Here is a 14,902-nt window from a genome sequence, read left to right as displayed (position 1 = left end):
GACCCGACCAGGGTCCACAGACTCTTCTAACTGCCCAGACTGCCCGCCAACCATAGTTGGATGCGTCTGTCGTCACCAATTGACATTTGTTTATCACTCCTATCCTTAAGCCTTTGCTCAGGTGAAAGGCTTGCCTGGACCACCGTAGTACTTCCCAGCATAGATGAGACATGGTCAGCTGACGGTGTCTGTTGCACTTGGGGTGTATCCGAAAGGTACTGAAACACACTTGGGTCGGAGTGGAGTAACCTTAGTTGGGTGGCTGATGAAGCTGCGGCCATCAGACCCAGTAATTTTTAACACAACACCAATTGTACTGTGAACCCTTGTTGAACAGGGCCAGACAGTTGCGAATGGCAGCTACTCTGCCATCCGATAGGTAGGCTTGCATAAAAAGGGAATCCAGACGTGGCTGTGGCGTTTTTGAGGGTGAGACCCAGCCACTGCTCCTTCCAGCGACTGGGACAGATCAACCAGTCATCCAGGTAGTTCATCACCCTGATCACTTGCAGCCGCAAGGGAGCTAGGATGGTATCCAAGCAATTTGAAAACTTGAGGGTAGCTAAGGAGAGGCCGATTGGCAGCAAGGAATGCTCAAAGACGCTCCCCTGAAAGGCGAAGCAGAGATACTTCCTGCGCACTGGACGAATAGGGACATGAAATACGCGTCCTTTCGGTCCACTGTGATAAACCATTCTACCAGCCAGACAGCCTGGTGAGTAAGGCATTCTCTCCTGTACCAGAGTACAGGAGGGGAGCATTGAGGCTATCTGCTGAGATGCTTGCGCTCTCGGTGAGAGCGCTGCAGTAATTCCTCAACCGCTGGTCCAATGGAATGGTCAGGGGAGGTAGGGGCTGCTTCTGAAGGAAGGAGCCACCTTCCCATGAGGCCACGGTCGAAATCGCATCTTGGTCCTCCTCAGCAATGCTGACATCCAGTTCTGTAACATCCGGCTTTGACCACTGGTGCAGGTAGGGTCAGCTCCAGGGCTGGCGTTATTGGCTGAGCGGTTACGGCTCAGCCGTACTAGCAGGGGACATTGTGCAGGATGTGCAAGCGAGGAATTTAGCCGTGCTTGATGTCTGCACAGCCCCAAAGGCATTGGTTAAACATGGGATGGTGTAGACCTGTGTACTGAAGCACTCAGGCACCAAGGGTGCAGAAGCACTGAGGACAATGAATGAGGTAGAATACAGTACCGGTGCATCGAAAAATCAGGTCACGGGAAAGGCGGTGTTATTGACATGCTGTGGTACTAAGCACTGAAGGCGCCGAAGCACTGAGAGGTGCCTAGCCTTAACTGCATGTAGTCAACACAACCCAGGGTAGTGAATAGCATACACCGGGGTGGATACACAGGCTCGAGTGGCTGCGGTAGGCAATCAGGAGAGCAGTACAGGGGAGCGCATGGTGCTACACCACAGTGCAGCACAGCGATAACCTGGTTCTGGACCACGTGCAGTCACACAACGGGGCAACGCTATGGCAGCGCATAGCGTATGCCGGAGTGGAGCACAGGCTCAAGGAGCTGCGGTATGTTAGACAAAAATTAAAGTGTACTTTTTTTATTATTGTTATTTTAACTGCAAAGGCAGTAATAAGAAATATAGAGGCTTACACACACACAGCATTTCAGCTATCGGAGAAACACATTCACCACGCCAGGCGCGTGACCAAACGCGGCAAGTAGGCAGGCTGAAACAAGCCAGCTAATTCAACTCAACAGCGGGGCGCAGCAGAGCTTGGTCCCGGTGGAGGAATCACACTTCTGTTTTTTTTTTAAACTGCAAGGCAGTAAATAAACAACACATACACACGCAGTAAAGTTGTGAAGGTAAAATAGCAGTTAAACTGTGTAGTTCATATTTTCTACTGGCAATCGCCCTGAACAAACTGCAGTCGCTGACAGTTCAAATCAACTGAACTTTGACCCCGTTGCTATGGTTATTACAATGCCAAAATGGATGAGCGGTTGTTTGTGGAGAAGCTGCTCAGTGTTTATCCCTGCGTATATGCAGTGATAGAGCTGATTATAAAGAGAATGCATGGGTATCAATTGCTGAACAAGTGCAATCAGCTTGTGAGTATTTTAATCTCACTAAAAGTGTAACCGGTGAAGTTTTAATTTTAATACACTGACTTCTGTTTTAAACACTTTGTAGTTATGAAATGCACTAGGTCCAACACATTGTTATTATTATTATTATTAGAATGGCTGGGAAGTCTATTGCTATTGTTAGGATTTTTCTTATTATTACTATTATTCTTACATCAATTTAAAATGCCTCCTGTTCAAACGCAGTGTAACCAATCAACATGAAACTTGGTAGTTATCATCCTGTGTAGATTACAGTTCAGATGCAAAAATATTGCAGTCCTGCTTCAACCAAGATGGTGACCTGATGCATTTTTTGGAAAAACCTTTCAACCACTTCAAGTTTGTGAAGCAAAAGTTGCTATGATAAATTTTATTATGAAAATGAATGCCACATATTTTACCAATACGCACCCCTAACAGGAAACTGCGTTTATTTGAAAGCAGTTTGACCAACAAACTCCAAACTTGGTACCCATCGTCACGACCTTGTAGGCATCGTCCCAGTGATGATGGAATACAAATATGTCAAAATGGTGATGTTTTGTAAAACAATATAGCCGCCAAAGTACATTAACTTCTTTAATTTAAAATTGCCTCAGTTAACAAATGGCTTACTTGACTAACTCCAAATTTCACAAGCATAATCCCTGTCACTGTATCAACACAACTGACTCTTAGCAGAACGGTGTTCATCGGAACCAAAATGGTGGCCTGGCACATTTTTTGGAAAAACCTTTCAAAACCTGCTTCTTGGAAAGTGGTGAACTGATTGATCTGAAACTTCACATATGTCATCAGCAACCAAATCCGCTTCAAGTTTGGAAGCAGAAATTGCTGCGATAAATTTTACTATCAAAATAGCTGCCACCAAATTTACCAAAATGCGTCCCAACATCAAACTTCTTCCGTTTGCAAACCGTTTAACCAATTAACTCTTAACTTGGTAGACATCATCCACGGGACAATGAAATTCAAATAGGGAAAAATTGTGCTCTTTTGTAAAACAGATGGCTGCTAGACCTACAGTTTCTTCGTAAATTTAAAACCGCATCAGTTGAAAAATTGTTTATTTGATTAACTCCAAAGTTGACAAGCATCATCCCTGTGTCAATACAACTGACTTTTTCAAAACTGGTGTTTGTGCATAAATCAATATGGGCGCCTGACACATTTCTTTAAAAACCTTTCAAAATCTTCGGTCAAATGTAAAACTAGCTTGTAACTCCTTACAAAGTGCAGATAGGTTAACAGATACTATACAACACATTTAGCAACCCATATATGCTCTATTAAAAAATTACCTTGACCATAAGGTTAGATGTGAAATTAGCTTATAACTGCTTACAGTGTGTAGGTAGGGTCATGCAGTATTTTTAATTGAAACTGTTCCATAAAACTGATCTGTTGCTGACACTTGTGCTGCAATGCTACAGCTTGCCAAAATTTTCAACTGGTACTGAGCTTGGAAGCCATAGAACTGCCTAGCAGTTCTAGTTATTATTATTATTATTATTATTATTATTATTATTATTATTATTATTATTATTATTATTATTATTATTATTGTACATAATAATAATATTTGTGTGCTGCAAACTCTGAAAAAGGGATTCAAATGATTGCTAGTAAACTACAATGTAACCATGTTAAATAAAGTAATCTCTTATTTGGTATTTAAGATTCCTTTTGGTGAATTTACTATTTATTGGAATCAATTGTATCTTGAACTGACTTGTTTTAAAGCTTGAAAAAACATAGTAAGTTAATGCTTAGCAGATCCTCATTCAGAAAGTATGACAATAGAAAATAGCATTTTGTTTAAATTGTTTAAATTATTTTTAATTATATAGGGTTGATGAAAGGACTAGAAATGACAAACAAGCACTACATTGCTGAGGTAGAAAGAAAGCAGCTGGAAGAGAAAATAAAAGGTGCTGTAGGTAATGTCAGATGGTTCAACCGTTAGCACAGTGATAGAAGAGGAGCTAGTATATGAATAATTCTGTGGAGATGCCCAACACATCTCAGAAGCTGTATCTTCACTCGTGAGGCAGATTGTTTCAGACCCTGTTGTTGTTTTTGCATTTTCTTTTGTCTGCGTTGCCCCCGGTGTTGGCTGGTAAAATGTTTGTGTGGCCAGTGGATTTTTCCATCCACTAGCCATGGTGGCTAGTTCATGGAAAAGTAAATTCCAAGCCCTAGTGAAAGCGTTATAATGATATTATGCTGGCATATATTGCGCAATTTTGTGCTGTGTGAGTGAGTAATTTAGATATTTTTTTAACGTCTCTAAGACGACTCAGTAGCATTTGTGTGCGAAAGGGGCTTCAGATGATTACAGTGATATGCATCATGTAAGTGTGTGCTAAGGTTTTATCTGTATGCTTAATTTGTGCAAGAGTGAGAAAAAAAAACACAAACAAAAGAAAAATTATATATTAGTAAGTTCACATAATGGACTTTGATGTAACAAGACCGTTGGGGAATACAATTAGATTCCATAGGTAATAACATTGTGGCCATCCCCATTGTGTGAAATACTAATACTAATAAATATACACAGACACCATATTTGTCTAAATTGACTCCAAACAGCTGCTTCTTCATTATTTTTATTGTTGCAAAAGTGAATAGTGTATTTTCTGACTGAAAAAGATCCTAAAATGATAGACCTTATTGACTCAGTTGGTTATGTTTGTAGCTGAACAATGTAATCAACCAATGTACTGTATAACAGTAAAAGTGTAACATGTTTTGTTTCTGCTATGGATAGAGCTGACCCCTGCTGATGGACCTAAATTGGGAGTCCTGGTGAAGGAATTACGAGGCTCACCTCCCTCTTTCTATTTTAATTCAGTTCTTCAAGACACCAGAGAGCAGAAATAGTAGAGACGTAAAATGTCACATAACTGTTAATGTAAAAAAGCATTCCCAATGCAGATTATTCACAAAGCAGCATTGGTCTCTAACAGGGCGATGGTACACATGTCGGTTGTCACAGAATGATACTAAATCAGACACAGACCAGTGGGTGATGACAGGCTGCACAGGGGCGCAAATTTAATGCCAACACAGGCCCGACGCTAGGGTACCAACAATCAATTAATCAATCACTCAATCAATATTTATTTTATGTAGCGTCTCTGGAGTGTGGTAACCAGCGGTGTACCACAGGGATCAGTATTAGGTCCTCTGCTATTCCTAATCTACATTAATGATTTAGATTCTGGTATAGTAAGCAAACTTGTTAAATTTGCAGACGACACAAAAGTAGGAGGAGTGGCAAACACTGTTGCAGCAGCAAAGGTCATTCAAAATGATCTAGACAAGATTCAGAACTGGGCAGACACATGGCAAATGACATTTAATAGAGAAAAGTGTAAGGTACTGCACGCAGGAAATAAAAATGTACATTATAAATATCATATGGGAGATACTGAAATTGGAGAAGGAATCTATGAAAAAGACCTAGGAGTTTTTGTTGACTCAGAAATGTCTTCATCTAGACAATGTGGGGAAGCTATAAAAAAGGCTAACAAGATGCTCGGATACATTGTGAAAAGTGTTGAATTTAAATAAAAGGAAGTAATGTTAAAACTGTACAATGCACTAGTAAGACCTCATCTTGAATATTGTGTTCAGTTCTGGTCACCTCGCTATAAAAAAGATATTGCTGCTGTAGAAAGAGTGCAAAGAAGAGCGACCAGAATTATTCCGGGCTTAAAAGGCATGTCATATGCAGACAGGCTAAAAGAATTGAATCTGTTCAGTCTTGAACAAAGAAGACTATGTGGCGACCTAATTCAAGCATTCAGAATTCTAAAAGGTGTTGACAGTGTCGACCCAAGGGACTTTTTCAGCCTGAAAAAAGAAACAAGGACCAGGGGTCACAAATGGAGTTTAGAAAAACGGGCATTCAGAACAGAAAATAGGAGACACTTTTTTACACAGAGAATTGTGAGGGTCTGGAATCAACTCCCCAGTAATGTTGTTGAAGCTGACACCCTGGGATCCTTCAAGAAGCTGCTTGATGAGATTTTGGGATCAATAAGCTACTAACAACCAAACGAGCAAGATGGGCCGAATGGCCTCCTCTCGTTTGTAAACTTTCTTATGTTCTTATGTTCTTATGTTCTTTCACAGTGGACCACCATCACAAAGCGCTTTATAAGATAGTGAGGAACAATGCATAATACAGTACATGCTGAGCATGTACTGTAATTCAATACATCAGTGCATCACCCCTCTGCATGCTTTCTTGTCTTTAAACACTAGATACCATCTAATTAATTTCTCTAAGCATGTCTCCAGGCAACAAAAAAACAAAAACAAACATAAAATGTGCAACATTAATGTCATCTCCTTGGTTACTTCCACGGTGCATCAAGCTGGCAGTAGAAAAAGGTACTAAACTTTGTACCGTTTAAAGTGCTTTTTAAAATTATCTTTAGTATCTTGTTCTATATATAAAGTCTATATAGAAATACCTTCCCTGCGATGCACTGACCCGGAGGTGGCAGAGACAACCCTTGGTGTGGAACCAAAGACCACAGGTTAGTGCAGCACACATTTAACTGTACTAACTTACGGTGTCCTATTAACGTACGTTTGTGTACCTATATTAATATAAGCCTATTTAATTTGTGTATTTTTATTTTTTAACAATCATAGTACTCACCAATCTCTCTAACAAGTAAAACTGCACTGTTAAATTTCTGTCCAGCTATTCCAGTATAACTATAAAAAGGCAAGGGGCTAGTATGGCTTGAAGTGGTCTGACGATTGAGTCGCGGAGGGGTAAGGATTGACTCAAGGAGGGGTGACGATTGACTCGAGGAGGGGTGAGGTCTGAGGAGGTCCTAAAATGACACCGTACCAACAGCTACTAGCTCCGGACAGCTGGCAATGTGAGCTCTTCTCTGTTTTCCAACTGTGCTGAGTTAACATTGTAACTAGAGCTTCTGATTTTCAGTTTTAAGTGATAAAACCCGATAAAACACCTCCGATACAAAAAAAAAAATCAGTGGAAAGCCAACACTGGAAAACACCGGAAAAACTGTGGAAATGGTTAATCAATTCACGTTGATGTTATCCTTTTCCCATTAAAAAATAAAAACCGACTACAAACATAATAATAAATACATTTCCCAGTGCTGCTGGGCAATGTCCCGCCTTCTTGACCTGTATCTATCATTTATTCGTTCTGAATTCTTTAAACCAGCCCCAACTATTGTGTGACAGCACATTCTTAGATTTCTATTGGAGACTCCGCTTGCGAGATTTAAAACGAGATTACAATCAGGGATGGAGGCTTGTTAGCGGGATTTAAGGCTGTATTACAGTTAAGATAGGGCTGATTTAAAACAGAATTGAGGCGAAATGTAAAAAAATGCCTGCACACAAAAACCCCAGAAGAATGTGCTTGTGACCATAGGGAATTCGTTATGGAAGACAGCAAAGGAAAGAAGGTACAACTTAAGTGTGCAAGTACTGTCGAGTTACTGTAAATATTTTGACAAAAAAAAAAAAATGCTCAAGCATTTTGGAAAGTAACTGAAAACACTAATTTCATACAGTATATCAAAAACGAAAGCCCCGAAAAAAACGATTTACATAAAACTCGAAAATAGGTAAAAATAAGCACAGTAAAATACAATTAATAAAAAACAAAAAAACAGAAGCCCTAATTATAACACAACAGATATTCTACAACCCCCAACTTGTCACATTCCATACATTCGGCAGATAAACAGACACTCTCCTTAGCAAAACATAGCAACCCTATTTCCTAGATAAGAAGATCCCCCTCTCCAGCAACCCACATTAGCTAATTGCCCTTGTATCTGCTAGAGAGACCATTTCTTATAGCCTATACATCCTCCAGGTCCTTTAAAGGGCTCCTTTGTCACACACCTTTATAACTCTCTGTCTCAAACACTACAATCAAAGATGGATAAAGTTGCCATATGGGCCTTCATTAATATGATAATGTAATTGGACCAGGGTTTTTAAAAGGAGAGCATAGCCTTTCTTACACAATCAGCTGAGGAGTTGAGAAGCCCAAACATGTATTTTTCATAATTAACAGCATAGGTCTTTCATAGCACTTCAAAACTGATTTACACCTAGCTCAAAATCTTTCAGGTAAAACTGCTATAATTATAATTTGCCCTGACTTTTGTTATCATAAGCTGTCCACTTTCTTATTCATAAAACTAGTCTGCTTCTTCTCTGTACTTTGAATAGTAATTGTATTTGAGTGCAATTTAATAATTAAAACATATCTACTCACTTAATTATAGTGGTTAGAGTATTCATCAGTAGCACTTTCAGAACAAACTGGAAAAATTATCATGGCCTGATTTTGTATTCTTAATGATCTGCTGTTAGTTTCCACTTAACATCTTATAACAACATATTTTTACAGAATAGCTTTTCTATCATAGTTTTTCTGTTTTACAATATAAACTGCATTTTCATTTTGCCCTTTTTTAAATTTAAATTACATTTACATAAATTTAATTGTTTTGTTGCTACAAAATAGCTTTTTTTTACAATTAAAACCACAATTATCTCTTTAAATTGCTGTTTTCAATAAATTTTTACTGTTTTTAATTGAACGGTTGAATTGTTTAATTTTGGGTGTGTGTGACACGTTTTTGGGATCTCTGTACAAGTGTTTTTTTATTGTTATTTTTTTTTTATTTTGTCTTGTACAGTGCTTTGAGATACACTTTGTTTGAAAGGCGCTATATAAATTTGATGTGATTTGATTTGATTTACTACAGATCAAAGTATTTACAGTTAATTCCTAGAAGTACTGATGATCTGCTGCAAAGTGCTCCAGAGCATTTACCACTGTGCTAGGTTTGCATCAGTCTTTTAGGTCTTTCATGTTTGGAATAGCTATGTGGTGGTCATGAGTAATATTTACCTTAAATAAATGAGCGTAGAAAATATCCAAACCACCGAAAGTGCCAGGCAGTAATCAAGGCCAAAGGTGGGCATACCAGTATTTGCTGAAATGTTTAGTGGCATATTCAAAACAAAGCTATTTTGCCACAAGCAAACTGTTATGGAAGTTTTTAAACACTGTTTACTATGATCTTTCCTAGGATGACCAGATGTCCCAATAAAATCGGGATTGTCCAGATAAAATTGTGATCATCCCGATATTAGGGGCTTTGTCCTGCGTCCCGATGAAGGTACTGTCGGGATGCCATTTGTCCCAATTTTTAGACTAAATGTTGAAAACCCAGGCGTAAAATGTTGAATTTTTTTTTTCCCATTAGGAAATTTCTTATATGTGGCTGCGGTACTGTCTCTCGGGCAACAGCATACTCTACTGGTTTAGGGTGTGTTGTTTGAGTGAGTTGTTTGCACTGCATTGAAGTGGCTATCCAATCACGTTAACCTGCAGTAATATGATATAGTGTGCCGCGTCATGTGTTTTTCTTGGTGCGTGCGCCTGTGTGTCTGGTTTTACTGGTGAAGCGTCGTGATGGCTGGTGTTGTTGACGAGCCTGTCACTAAAAAGCAAAAAGGACAGCGCAAGTACTGAACGAAGTGGGGAAAAAATTGATTCATTCATATGCCCATGGTGAAGTCATCCAATTAGGATTAGGTTTATAATTAGGATTTCACAAACATTTTGCAGACCTGTTTAAACATTAAACACAGGTAATATTTCAGAGCACTATAAAAGCCTAAAAATAGTGGTACTTGCTTCCTTACTAAAACTGTCACTTGTTAAAAGGCAAGTTGCTGCCGACATTCTGTGGTGTGCATTTGCCCTTACATTGATACTGCACGTTTGCATCCACTGAATTGTTTGGAAGTGTAAGGCAAAGCTTTGCCAAGTTATACAGATGTGGACATCACTTAGAAAATGTCCCAAAACTCAGTTACCCAAAGGTATCTGGCATTTTTTAATAAAGCCCATATATGCAGCACATTCATTGTCATGTTATACGTTGTCTAAATTGTAACTGCGTTTAAAAAGTAAACAGCAGGTTGTTTGAACCGAGGTAACTGTGCTTAAATTGTACCTGTAGTGCTGATTTCACTTGGCTACAACCGACACAGGAATACTTTTTTGTCTGTGCTGACTTTCTGAAAGCTGTTTGTTTTACATTCTGTTCAGCAGCCTCTGTAGTAGCCTTTTGTTTAATGTGTGATTCTGAAGTTATAGCGATCAGTTGTATTTTCTTTGAGTCACGTTACAAGATGTGCAAAACAATTACCTCCATCTGCATGTTCAGTTTCTTTTGACACGATCTTGACACGATCCTCAGCCGAAATATACTTTGCTTGTTTTGCTTTGTCGCCCATTTTATGGTACTTTACGTCTAATGGTGAAAACTAGATTTTAGCAACCTAAATCAAAGCACTGCAACAAAGACTTTGTCCCACCTGCTACGTACAGTACAGCGGGTCACACAAAAGCCAGTACAGACGCACTGATAGGCTGATTAAAACAGTGCTGTCATCTGAAGAGTAAACAAGAAAGTTAACCGCTTTGAAGTATTTTTATTTTTTAAATTATATTACTCTAGGTTTTTGTTTTTGCCTAAGTGCAATGCATACAGGAAGGCGAAGGAATAAAAAAAGCCTATCTACAGAGGAAGCTAGTAGTTTGCGTCACTTGCGTTGTTCAGTAGTTCACAAGGTTTCTTTCCTCCCCTCACCAACTGAAAGTGTCCCGATTTTTCACTCTTGCTATCTGTTCACCTTAATCTTTCCTGATATTTAAATTTGGTGTCTCCAGAAATGATGTTCTTTTCAACAGCGGTTAAGTGGGTTTTTATAAGATGTGCTAAATCTAAACAAGCCCCCCCCCCCCCCCCCCCCCCAGGTGTAACCAATCACCTTCAAAATCACACACCAAGTTAAGTGGTCTCCACCTGTGTTAAATTGTAATGATACACATATTTCAGGATAAATTCAGCAGTTCCTGTAGGTTCCCTCTGCTGGGTAGTGCATTACTGAGGAAAGACTCAACCATGAGCACCAAGGCGCTGTCAAAAGAACTCCTCCGTGACAAAGTTGTTGAAAGGCACAGATAAGGGGATGGGTATAAAAAATATCAAAGGCCTTGAATATCCTTTGGAACATGGTCAAGATGATTATTAAGAAGTGGAAGGTGTATGGCACCACCAAGACCCTGCCTAGATCAGGCCGCCCCTCCAAACTGGATGAGCAAGCAAGAAGGAGACTTATCAGAGAGGCTACCAAGAGGCCGATGGCAACTTTGCAAGAGCTACAGGCTTTTAATACCAAGACTGGTCAAAGTGTGCATGCGACAACAATATCCCTAGCACTCCACAAATCTGGCTTGTATGGTAGGATGGCAAGAAGGAAGCCATTACTCAAGAAAGCCCACCTTGAATCCTGTTTGAAGTATGCAAAAAAACACTCAGGAGATTCTGTAGCCATGTGGCAAAAAGTTTTGTCTGACGAAACTAAAATGGAACATTTTGGCCTAAATGCAAAGCATTATGTTTGGCACAAACCCAACACAGCGCATCACCCAAAGAACACAATCCCTACTGTGAAGCATGGTGGTGGCAGCATCATGTTATGGGGATGTTTCTCATCAGCAGGGACAAGGGCACTTGTCAGGATAGAAGGGAAAATGATTGGAGCAAAGTACAGAGAAGTCCTTGAGGAAAACCTGCTGCCCTCTGCAGGAAAGCTGAAACTGGGACAGAAGTTCACCTTTCAGCATGACAATGACCCAAAGCACACAGCCAAAGCTACACTGAAGTGGCTAAGGAACAAAAAGGTAAATGTCCTTGAGTGGCCCAGTCAGAGCCCCGACCTAAATCCAATTAAAAATTTGTGGCATGACTTGAAGGTTGCTGTCCATCAACGCTCCCCAAGGAACTTGACAGAATTTGAACAGATTTGTAAAGATTGTTCAAATATTGCCAAATCTAGGTGTGCAAATTTGGTAGAGATCTACCCCAACAGACTCACAGCTGTAATTGCTGCCAAAGGTGCTTCCACTAAGTATTAACTCAGGGGAGTGGAGACTTATCCAATTATGATCTTTCAGTTTTGTATTTTTAATATATAATTTTTTTTTCTCAATAAAAACTTTTTCCCCTTTAACAGTGTGGAGTATGGTGTGTAGATAAGTGGAAAAAAATCCTCATTTAAATGCATGAAACTCTGAGGCACTGTGTGACGAGGGTGCAGTGGGTCGGAGCTGTGGTTGATCCTCCCGATCGCTGGTGGAGTTGCATAAAACGGGACGAGACCGGGAAAAAGACAAAGGTCGAACCGTCTGGGAATTCCAGAAAGATCGCTCGCTCCGCCCGAATGCGGAAATCCGCGGCACGTGCCTCAGTCGGAGTTACTATGTACGCCGATTGGGTACAGCGGTGACCGGGGCCGAGGCTAAGGGCGGGGTCGAACAGTATGTAAAGGACGGTACGATCTAAGCTCGGTTGCTCAGTCCTCAATCACATGCAGACCTGGGGCAAATGGGGCTGAAAACTCTGTGCTGAAATACAATAAATGATGAAGATTCCAAAAACAAAACAAAACAAAAAAAAACTTCCCTTTGCTTAAAAGCTTTACACAGAAATGATGCACAGGCTTGACTATCGATAGTGTTCAAACGATACGATGCGTGATCGATCGATGTATCACCTTAGCCTTAGTTGTAACAGGATCCAATTTGTGTTTCTTAAATGTTAGCTATATAACCGAAGAACCATTCATCCAGTTGTGATTAAACTTATGTATGGTCTGTTTTCAAGTTCTTGAAGGTGTCTGAATAAATGTCTCTGATTGGGTGGATTAATCAGTGCTATATGTTAATAAATTCATACCCAAATTTGATTAAACTTTGCATGGTCATGTGTTAGACATTTACCCCACCCAACTGGCTGTTTATGATTACTTTGATATAAAATCTAATTAGTTGCTTTTTGTTTGGTCATGTAGTAAAACACAGGAAACAAGTTCACAAAAAAGGAAAGTAAAATATCATTAACAATTCAAAAATGTTGTTTATTGAATTATTTTGTGTTTTTCAGTATAGCGAGTGCTGTTATTTTTTCTGTTAGTAATGAAGTAATGTTGGTGCTAAACTAAACTGTCATAGGGACAGATATTGCACCATCATAAGAAGAGAAAAAAAGAATTCCTTTGAAAAGCAACTTTGTATACCCTATATGCAACACATAGATATTCTGCTAAAATAAATAGCCATTTTATAGTCTGAGTTACAGTGTATCTACTTTTATTGTTATATTATAAACCTTAAGGATGTGTGCATATCATTTACTCCTGTATACAGTACCTTCCGCTATTAAGCACTTGTTCAACATGGACGTATTGTCTCCTTTATCCTCATGCTACTAGTATTGTTTTTTCATTCTTCTAATGTGCAAATATTATCCTTTAATATCCTAGAATAGTCCATGTTGTCATTTCAAATAAATACCTGTATATATGGTATTTGCTAGAGGCCAGCTACTTGCCATTGGAATCAAAGGTTTCAAATAGACAATTTGTAAATGAGTTACCCAGCAGATGGTACAGCACAATGGAGATTAAAGGCTTGTCTGCATTGTATTTAACGTTTTTGTTCCAGTTATGAAGTTGTTAGAATATTTAATATCCCACAACAACTAGATTATCTACAAACAATACATACTAATAATAATAATAACAAAGGAGAACATAAAAAGCATGCATAATTCTATTTATACATAAAATAATGTAATACATGATGGCACAACCAGGATGCTACTCAGGTTAAGGCCGAATAACAAGGGTGTTTACACAGCAGGAAGACATGTGCATATATAATGTATAAAAATGCCATGATTTTTTAAATCAAAAAGCATATACTACCCCTAACCTAACCTCTCACACCCACCTAGCACCTTTTTAGCCAGAAGGTGATGATGTATGCCTCTGGCGTCTTAAGTAGGGAACAGCACCTTTGCATACCTCTGACAATTGGTTAGATACAATCTCTCGGTAAGTAGTTCTGTCCCAACTTGTTTGGATGAGCTAGCGTCTAATGTACTGTGTTGAAATTAGACACCTTGCTATGATGTGTGTGGTCCAGTGGTTAAAGTAAAGGGAATGTAATCAGGAGGTCCCCTGACTCACTCACTGACTCACTGTATGACCCTGAGCAAGTCCTTAACCTCTTGTGCTCCGCTTTTCGGGTGAGATGTTGTGAGAAGTGAATCTGCAGCTGGTGCACTGTTCACACACCCTAGTCTCTGTAAGTCACGTTGGATAAAGGTGTCTGCTAAATAAACAAGTAATGATACCAACCTTTGGTGTTAGTGTAATGTAGTTAAAGTGTAACGAAGTACTGTAGGAATGCAACCATTCCTTTGACATGTTTGTTTCTTCCAGGATGACCCAGCCAAATCAGGAGGAAAGAACAAGAAGCAAAAAAGCAAGAAAGGAAAATGAAAGAGATCCGGTGCTGTTCACCCTGGGCATGCTTTTCTTGATTGAAAACGTTGCAGAAGCTAGTTATTTGCTGATACTTTCACAGATAGTGTAATTTATACAGGAAACCCCCATGCAAGCTCAACTACTGATTATAATTACAACCGGAACATTCTAATTTCACAAATGTCATGTCATTTTAAAGAACTGTTCCCTGCAGATGCAATTAAAGATTTATTATATCTGAAGTTTCAGATCATCTTTTTACTTATCTCCCAATACCACCAGTTATCTAGCTTGTATGCCCAGAGTAATACACTTGATTAACATTTTTGATAGGTTAATCTATGGGCATTAGTTGACTAATTGGTAGATTA

The 14,902-nt window shown here is 39.3% G+C and overlaps 1 protein-coding gene across 2 annotated transcripts in view; it reads left to right on the top strand.

Moving 5' to 3' along the window:
- impact (impact RWD domain protein) overlaps nucleotides 1-14,902 on the top strand; it is an 87,207-nt gene extending 72,305 nt beyond the window's left edge. For both annotated transcript variants that reach the window (XM_041246125.1, XM_041246124.1), the window contains exon 11: nucleotides 14,487-14,902. In XM_041246125.1, coding sequence (XP_041102059.1) covers nucleotides 14,487-14,546 — 60 coding nt within the window. In that variant the 3' untranslated portion in view covers nucleotides 14,547-14,902. The remainder of the gene's footprint in view (nucleotides 1-14,486) is intronic.

Source organism: Polyodon spathula, chromosome 3 (genome assembly GCF_017654505.1).
Source record: "Polyodon spathula isolate WHYD16114869_AA chromosome 3, ASM1765450v1, whole genome shotgun sequence".
NCBI classification, from domain to species: domain Eukaryota; kingdom Metazoa; phylum Chordata; class Actinopteri; order Acipenseriformes; family Polyodontidae; genus Polyodon; species Polyodon spathula.
Note: the sequence above shows the minus strand (reverse complement) of the source record. Positions and strands in the feature narration are given on the sequence as shown.